We start from the raw sequence: 9,085 nt of genomic DNA on the forward strand, positions 1-9,085 counted from the left end.
TGTTGTTCCCAGTGCAGTTTCTGGATTTGTTTCTGGCCTAGAAACTTTCTGAGCTGAGTGTAGTTTCTCCTCTCGGAGATTCCTTTTCTCTGAACTTTCCACCTCTCCCTTGAACTCATGGGAATTACTAGCAGTTAGAGCATCCTTTGGCCAGAAGCTCACATCTTACAGACTGCAGTGAGAAGAGCTATCATCTTTTTCCAGATTTGGTTCCTGCTGCTTTATATGCACTCTGCTTAGTCTGTATATTAGAAGAAACAATGAGCATCTAATCCCACCTACCCTCTCCATGTTTCTCATGCTTTTGTAGTCCTCTTACCACATCCTTCTTCAGTCATCTCTTTTCCAGACAACAGAGTCTGGTGTACTCAGTACTTCCCCAGACAGAAGACATTCCATACCTTTTGGATCATTCCTGCTGCCCTTCTCTCAAACATTTCCAATTCCATTAAAGCTCTTGTGCTTGGGGAAAGAGAATACAACAGCAGGGAAAAAAACAGCACATTTTAATGGTCTATTTCTAAATGATAGCAGACTCTTAGCTAATGGTGCTCTGCCACTTTAGCCTTCTCAGCTGTCATACTTTTGCAAAGGAATGGGTTGCTGCACATGGCTTACGATACAAATGCTGCTCTGAAAGTAATGCCTGCTGTGTTGTTACATTGGCTTACAATGTCAGAGGCAAATATTGGTGGTATGGCAGTGTAGGCTGAACCTTCCCACCAATATTCCATTATATTTTGTTGCCATGTGATGAATGGGAGTGGAGGAGCAGTCTGGCAAAATGGGATCTGATATGGAAGTGGGCATGAAGCAAAGGTGTGTCATTGAATTCCTCCATGAGGAAAAAATGGCACCCCTTGACATTCATTGACTCTTGCTGAACATTTATGGAGATCACACAGTGGGTGTGAGCACAGTGAGGCAGTGGGTGGTGCGTTTCAGTTGTGGTGGCAGTGACAGTGGGTCACCTCCACCGGTGCAGATTGTTATGAGCATGGCATGCAGGTTCTTGTTTATCAGTGGTGAAAATACCTAGCTAGTGATGGTGACTATGTGGAAAAATAGTATTTTGTAGCTGAGAATTTGCTCTGTCAGGTAGTGTTACTGTGTTCTATGTATCTATTGTAATTTTCTTGGAAATAAGTATGATGCATTACTTTTGGAGCAGCCTACATTGAAAACAAATGGGGTCTGTAAACTTAGTCCAAAGTCCAAAATGATTTGCAAATATTGGGACTAGCTTATGCACGTTAGTTATTTCTTGGTGGGTTATGATGAGAAATCATTTCTGCTGCTTGCTGTGCAACTTTCAGTTTGTAATGGAAATGTATTTTTCCCTTAAAGGCAGACTGAATCTTCAGCTTTTACTAGTAACATTCTTATTTCACCCATGCCAGTGTCTAGTTTTGCAGCTTTCAGGTACTTCCTTCATTTCTGTGTGTCTTCTGTAATGCAGGCTTACTACCTGCTCGGGTGTTAGGAGTGATTGAGGCGCGTATGATTTGTTGAGGTGGTAATTGTCTTCAATGCCATTTCTTGTTGCCTGGTTTGTAAATCACAAATGCCAATGCAGGCAGTATTTGCTCTCCAGAATTGTTTTCCAGTTTTTCCAAGATAACTGTTCTAGTTAATAAATATCAGAAATTCTTTTCATTGCACATTCCTCAGATACCAAAGTGGCTAATTCCAGAATGAAAACAAGCAGTTATTTATTTAAAGCTTGGAAGCAGTGTTTGTACAAGTGCACATGCATTTTTAGCATACTTTTTTAATTTTTTAAACATACTTTATTTAATTTATAATGAATACAGAATCTCTGATTAATTAATTGGCAAAATGCACACTGAACTCACTGGATCAGGATCTGCTTTGTGAATTCAGCTCTTATGGGACAGAAACAAACCTACAAACCCATTTTTCCACTTTGTGTCTTGATTTCCTGTCTGCTAATGGAGGTGCTGCAAGAGACTTAATTCACAAGGTGTTATAGGTCTGACCATGCTTCAAAGATGCAGGGACAGCTGCAGACAGACAGTGGAGGGCAGCAGCATCAGTGTTAGATGTTGGTGTAGAAAGCAGTTTTTCGTGTTTAGGAAAGAAGTGAACTTGCTTGTTTAAACAGATTTTTATGCAAATATTTGTTTCTGTAGAGCTCAGAGGAATCTTTGTGTTTCTTTTTTTTATTTTTATTTTTATTTTTTCTAGGAGTAGATAAAAAATCTATGGTTCTTATTTACACTATTTCCATCTATTGGGGCACTAGCTGCCATCCCAGTACAATGTTTACAGAATATCACTGCTTAATATACTCTTTGGCTCACTAATCAGAAGGAAAAATCCTTTGTTAAGTATAAAATAAATAATGTTCACAATGAAGATACTATAGTATAGTATACAAAGCATCTTTGTGTTCAATTTCTTTGTTTCTCTGTAATATTTTAAGGTACAGTAATGTTAGTATAGCGTTGCTACATTACAGAGTATTACAGAAACTGGGTAAAAGTGGACCCTGCAGAATTAATTTTCTCTGCCTTGAAATATCTGAAGGTATTTTATATTTTGATTTATAAGTAAGAAGAAAGATTTATATATTTTTTTTTAACAGAAAGAGTTTTATAGTAGGCCAATGCTCTTTCATCAAACCATTTTTTTTCCGCTGCCATTTGAAGCAAAAAATAATCCTAAGACTTCAGTACATGTCAGGGTATATAAATTCCTTCAGAGCCATAATCCCATGCACACTGCAGTTCTTAATGACTGTACACTGTGGTTCTTACTGACTGTAACTATTCTTTTGAGACATAATCCACCTCCTAATACTTAGAGAAAAGGACAACTATTCCTAAAACATGCTGGCAAAGTCCAGCTAACCTTTCGGGTGTCTCAAGTGCTGTTTTTCCTAGCTTGTATTTTGGATGCTATTTCAGGACCTCATTGAGGAGTTCTGTAGATGGCACAGATACGTCCCGTTATACAGAGCAGTTGCTAAAATAATCCAAGATGGTCACCCCTCATCTTGGCAGTTTTCCTTACAAAATTGCCCATACTAAAAAACCATGAGTGCTCCCCAGTCTGCTGTGTTTGTTATTTTTTGTGATGTAAGACTCGCCCAGCTAGTCCAGAGTCCTTTAACTGCTCTTCTACAGTCACTGTCACAGTTCTTGTTCATGGAATTACTGTATTTTATGGCTGTGGCCATAAGCTTGAATTTCAGTAGCGTGTGGATAGTCTAAAAGGGTCGTGGCTTTAATCAACTTCTGAATGACTCAGTAACTACTTAGCTAGACTGTTCCACTTAGATAGGCTGCCAGCAGTCTTGGGAATAGATTCACAGGGAAAAAGTTGAGATAGCATCACTTCTGAGAAGTGTTTTGTAACTGTCATTTTTATTAACAAAAGTTAGGGTAGAGAACTTGGGTGTTTCAAAATAAATTGGTTAAAGGTAGGTTTAGAAACCAATCACGTTCTAGCATTTGCTAACAGTGGAAATGATGTAGAAAAAAAGTTTAAAGTTAGAACTTAATTACTGTACTTACTTGAAATAAAACAGTCATATTATTCAAAACAACTCTTTGTATTCATAAAGAAAGTATTTCCAAATCATGTTTCAGACTTTCAATTGTGTTGAAGTAAAGCCTAGATTAAAAGAATCTTTCCTCTATCTTCTCTCACTTTAGCATGTGTACACAACTACTGCCATAAATGGGACAAATTTCTGTACTTCAGCAAAGGATGCTGTCTTCATTCTGGCAAAGAGTTCTGCTGAACTTGCATCTGTTAGCTGTTTTGGAGATTTTATCATATTTCTAGGAAAGGTAAGTTTAAAAGAAATAAAAAAAGAAGTAAAAGAGTAAAGAAAGTGCTCTTCTGTAAGAATGAAGTGAAAAATCAAGGTCTAGTTCCATTTTTGTATATCGGAAGTAAATGTTTGTTTTTGTTGAACTCATTGTTAATGCTCAAAGCTGAGCTTGGGAGAGAAAGTAATGTTTGAGGAACTTAATCCTTTTTATAGCCCTTACTGCTATTTGTGTGTGCTGTAGTAGTGTCCTTGGCACCACTCTTGTACTTTCTATTGCAGAGAGCCTTTGGTAAATGTACAGTAAAAAGTTGCCTCTGCTCTACAAAAGACACACTGAATTGAACGCAAAGTGTGGTAACTACATGATGCCAGAACCTGCATAGCCATCTCTCGTGGCTGTTGGGATGTACTGTTAAAATATCAGCTGTAATTACTATGTGATTAGCAAGGCTGAATTTCTTTCTCGATGCCCTTACAGGTTTTTGTTGTATGTTTTACTGTTTTTGGAGGATTGATGGCATTTAACTACCACCGGGAGCTGCAAGCTTGGGTAGTTCCTCTGTTGCTGGTTGGATTTTTTGCCTACTTGATGTCCCACAGCTTTCTGTCTGTGTTTGAAGTGACACTGGATACCATGTTCCTCTGCTTTGCTATTGATGTGGAAACAAATGATGGATCTGCGGAGAAGCCATACTTTGTGGACCAGGAACTGCTGGTAAACTTGAGTGATCACAGCAAAGATACTTGCTTCTAACCTTTTGGGGAGTTTGTCTTTCCATGGCACCAAGTAATCTGACCCTCATCCCATACTATTTCCTTAGATCAGGGTGGACTCAGGGATGCAAATTATGTATGAATGTATAAACATAAGTAAATGAACTCCCAGTGGTCCCTCCATGCTATGGTCTGCTGCCTTCTGATGGATCCTGTAGTTTTGAACAAACTTAATTCAAATTTGAGTTGCTCTGCTTCATCCATGCACAGATTCTTATGCCAAATACCATACTGGGTCTCTTGATTACATCCTTCTGTTGCAGCCTGGTTGTTCTGCCTCTTACTGCGATAATTACTGTGTTGTATTAAAAGCTTTCCACAGAGAATTATTACGTAGCTCATAGTGATGAAGAGCTTTAGTTAACAACTGTATCTGAAGCATTTGAATATACAAATGCCATTATTTTCATATGATGAAAATATTAGAAGAGACAGAAGGTTTTTTTCCCTTTCATACTGTTTTGGCAGTTGTCTTTTTCTTCATGAACCATGTGACAAAATCTTGGTGATTCATGATAAATTCCGCAGCCAGAACAGCTCATATGATGTGAATCTTCTGGATGATTTCTACAGAAAAGCATTAAAAGAACCGGGTGCTTTTTTTTTTGTTTTGTTTTTGTTTTTAATGCTGCTCTTAGATTCCCGTAACGTTCCTAGATTTTCATGTAAAAACAAACAAAAAGGAACCAAAAGGCAGCCTCAAGATAGGCTTAACCCTTTCTACAGAGAAAAGCAGATAGATCTTTGGCCTTGATTCAGAACAGTACTTAAGCAAATGTTCTGAATAGGAATATCTTACCTAATGGAAAACTCTGAAGCCTTGACCTTTGTTCTTCTTCCCTTTCTTTTGCCAAATGCTAGAATTCTTCTTAAGCCAGTTCTCCTACATGAAACAAACAGAGGCTTTCCTTTCTCCAGTTTTAGACTTTTTGGTAGCTTTTCTTTAATCCTGGTCTTAATTCCCTATAGTTAGCCGTGCCCTGGAGCCTGGGGTGAGGAGAAGACTTCCCGCAGGGGTGAGCAGCCTTCCCAGCTTTGTATGGAAAAACTGGGGGCAGCATGTCCAAACTCCTCCTCATTGCATAATTAAGAGCACATTGTTCACACAGCCCAGAACTTGGAGTTTCCCAACACATGAAGGCACTGACATGTGACATCTGTGTTTCAGTTGGGTGATAAACATCTGGGGGTGGAAGGGAGGCTCTGGTGGTGGGCGGAGAGCTGGGAGTGATTCAGATGGACAAGGAGTCCCCGTTGCTGCAGCAGGAGAAGTAGTGGGGATTCTTGATTCATTCTCCTCAGCTGCTTTCGCCACCCTTGCTGCCCCTGCTGTCCCTCCCAGTTTTACTGTGTCATCCAGCTAGTTGCGTAGTCCCACGTTAATTATCTTCCTTTACAAGGTGATTGTTTTTTCTTAAGTAATTATTATTTTTTAAATAATGATGATTGAATTCCCAAATAATCTCACCCTGCTTTCTCTCTGTAGATGTTTGTGAATCAAAATAACAAGTTAACAGACAGGCAAAAACACAGAAGCATGAGACGGGACAGTGAAGATGGGACAGAGCTCCAACCCATGGTGAGGCAGGAGTGCAGGCTGGGAACTTGCCTGCCAGCTGATGTGCTTGTCTTTGTGTCCTGAGAACACCTGTAGACCGTTACATATGTTTTCTGATGCCTCACAGCAGCCATCATGCTGCATCCCTCTCCCACTTTTCCTTCTATTGCTTTCCCCCCTCAGGAAACCCTCTGCTGGTGCATAATGGATGGATCAAATGTTTGTACTCATCTGTCTTCCATTCCCACTCAGTGTGCCCAGCAAAGGATGAGAAAAATGAGACAACAGCAAGGGGGTGGGAGAGTAATGCTGTGTGGGTAGTCCTTCATGTGTCTGCTGTAAGACAAGCCAAAACAGCAGCAGGCCACTTGATAGAAATGTTAAAGTTCTAGAACTCTAATGTTAGAGCTTAAATGGTTTCTTCTCCAGGACAAGACATGCCACTCCACCCCCCACCGCCGTCTTTTTCTAGTAGTGCCTATATTTGTTTCTTCTCTTTTATGCTGGGGTAAAAATAACGAGATGCTAGAAGGGAGCACTGCCCTTCCCCCAGGCTTGGGAAGGTCCTGGGAGTAAAGTTCACTGACATCTGAGATGCTGCAAATTGCCCAAGCTGAGGAACTGCCCCAGCTAGTTCAGAATTTGGGGTGACTTCAGCCTCTCATTGTTATAGAAAGGGATGGCTGTACTTGTTCTTTTCATTGTTTGGGTCTGTTTTTGCATTCTTCGGTAATACTTTGCCAAGCACAGAAACTGGGGAGCTTCTGATCCCTAAGAGAGGATTGAAGATGTCAGACACAAAAGAACCATAATTATTTTCCCAGTTTACTTTTACAGACATATAAATGCAGTTACAGGACTACACATTACTTGCCTACTTTTTTCTCTTTGTAGACCTGAATGGGAAATGCATTGGGAAGTACTAAAGCAGATCAGCAAGAGCAGAAACAGTTGCAGAAAAAAAGTAAAGGTTACCAACAACCCAGGACAAAGTAACAGTTCTGTAAATCTCTGCTGTACCCTCTGCACTGCTAAAGTAACATCTGTTTGCATGAATAATGTATTTTGTGTCAGCACACCTGATTTTTATTAATAGTGTTGTTACAACGGTGTATCAAAGTTGTTAATAAACAAATTTCTTGTAAGTTTCTATGCCATCTAACTTAAATACAGAATTGACAGGTCTCGAGCTGCCCTTTTTATCTTTGTGGTGTGTCATTTAACGTGGATTTGTTTTTGAAGTTTGTAGTTGGACTGTGTCTGTAAAACAATTTTTTATGGAGTCCACCTTGTTCTGGGCAGGGGGTAGTTCTAGATTTTATTCAGTTGAGCATGATTGTATTCTTCCTTTTAAAGCTCCTTTAACTGTTTGTTTGAAGTGAGGTTTCAGGTAGGAAAATTACTTGAACCAGGGATTTCAGTGTAGGAAGTAAGACACTGCTGCAGGTAAGTGACTCAAATGGTCCATAATGGTCTCGTAACAGAATAGCTTGCTAAACCTTTGATTAGTCACAGCTTGGAAGTGACATACAGAAAATCAAAGCTCATTGGTGCTCTGAATGCCAGATCTGTTTTCATCTGGATACTTCGTCTGATCTGCTGCTGAAAAGAGTTGCCTGCCAGGAGATGCTCAGAAATACTTGCTTCTGATTCCTCTAATATGAGCCGCTTCAACAAGTCAAAGGATAATAGATGATGAGAAGGGAAAAGGAAGATTAATTAATTTCTAGCTGGTAGGTGAAGTTGGATGGGGCCCTGGACAATCTGAACTAGTACTTGATCTAGGGGCTGGCAGCCCTGCTGGCTGGTGCAAGGGGGTTGGAACATGGTGATCCTTGAGGTCAGGCCATTCTACAGTTCTGTGATTTTAAACACTTGGGTATTTCTGGTGCTTGGGATGCTGAATGAACAATAACTCTCCATTGTTGAGAAAGCACCACAGACAAGGTACTGCAGAGGGACAAAACCTTTCTTCTTCCACACTAAGATTGTTTCCAGGTAACGGTGTCTGCACAGTGTAAAAATTTTATCAATATACAAAGCAGGGCTTTGAAGTTTCAATTACTACAGAATGGAGTTTTCTTCTGTTTGTATTCATGCTTATGCTGCATGTCTTAGCCCCTGACTTGGGAACTTGCTGAATGGTGGAAGGAGGGGACATTTTTAGAAGTGTATCTCCATTTATAGATAATCTGTATGTTGGACAATCTCTAAATGATTTCCAGTCTCAGAGGTTCTTTGGTTCTGTTCATTGCAATTATTGATTCAGTATCACTGCCTCCAGTGCAGCTGCTGGGTGGGGAAAGGACTTCTAGATGATTACTAAGTTCGTTTTGCTTTTTCAAGAAGGAAGTTAATGAATTTCCTAGTTAAATTATATTTGAGTGTATTTTATGTAAGCAATGTTGTAGCCAAAGAGTTACAGCTGTGACAATCTCATGGTTTCAGAGTATAGTTCAGAGTGCATACCTTTTAACTAAGTTAGTCCTTTTAACTGAAATAGCTTACAGGTGTGACATGAGACTTCCTAATCATACACATGCTGCTAGTCATTATGTCAACAGCCTCCAAATGAAGCATTCCTGCCTGCCACAAATCCTCACCTGAGCTAGAAGAATAAATTACCCTTACAGAAACTGGTTGCTCTTCTGCTTCCCTATAGGATACCATGGTCAGGCAACTAAAGCAGGCTGAAAGTAGAGCTCTTGTGCATGCCATCAGATAATTGTCCAGGCTGCTTTAGGCATTTGCACTGCCTACCTGGAGAGCAGCCCAATAGTGTGTGGAGCCTTGGAGTGATCGATGCAGTTTCCTGCAGCTACAGGTGACTGGATTCGGAGGAATTGAAGGTATGATTGTAATTACTTCCCTTAAAGAAACAGGAGCTGGGGCTATTTGAATATCAAGAGAAAACTACATATTGCAGTAAGTTTTAAGCAAGGCAGTTTGTA

The 9,085-nt window shown here is 39.9% G+C and overlaps 1 protein-coding gene across 2 annotated transcripts in view; it reads left to right on the forward strand.

Moving 5' to 3' along the window:
* SLC44A3 (solute carrier family 44 member 3) overlaps nucleotides 1-7,289 on the forward strand; it is a 37,989-nt gene extending 30,700 nt beyond the window's left edge. For both annotated transcript variants that reach the window (XM_048944394.1, XM_048944395.1), the window contains 4 exons: nucleotides 3,681-3,818; nucleotides 4,281-4,517; nucleotides 6,063-6,155; nucleotides 7,029-7,289. In XM_048944394.1, the coding sequence (XP_048800351.1) occupies nucleotides 3,681-3,818; nucleotides 4,281-4,517; nucleotides 6,063-6,155; nucleotides 7,029-7,034 (474 nt within the window). In that variant the 3' untranslated portion in view covers nucleotides 7,035-7,289. The remainder of the gene's footprint in view (nucleotides 1-3,680; nucleotides 3,819-4,280; nucleotides 4,518-6,062; nucleotides 6,156-7,028) is intronic.
* The last annotated feature ends 1,796 nt before the right edge of the window (nucleotides 7,290-9,085 follow it).

This window comes from Lagopus muta, chromosome 5, assembly GCF_023343835.1.
Source record: "Lagopus muta isolate bLagMut1 chromosome 5, bLagMut1 primary, whole genome shotgun sequence".
NCBI classification, from domain to species: Eukaryota; Metazoa; Chordata; class Aves; order Galliformes; family Phasianidae; genus Lagopus; species Lagopus muta.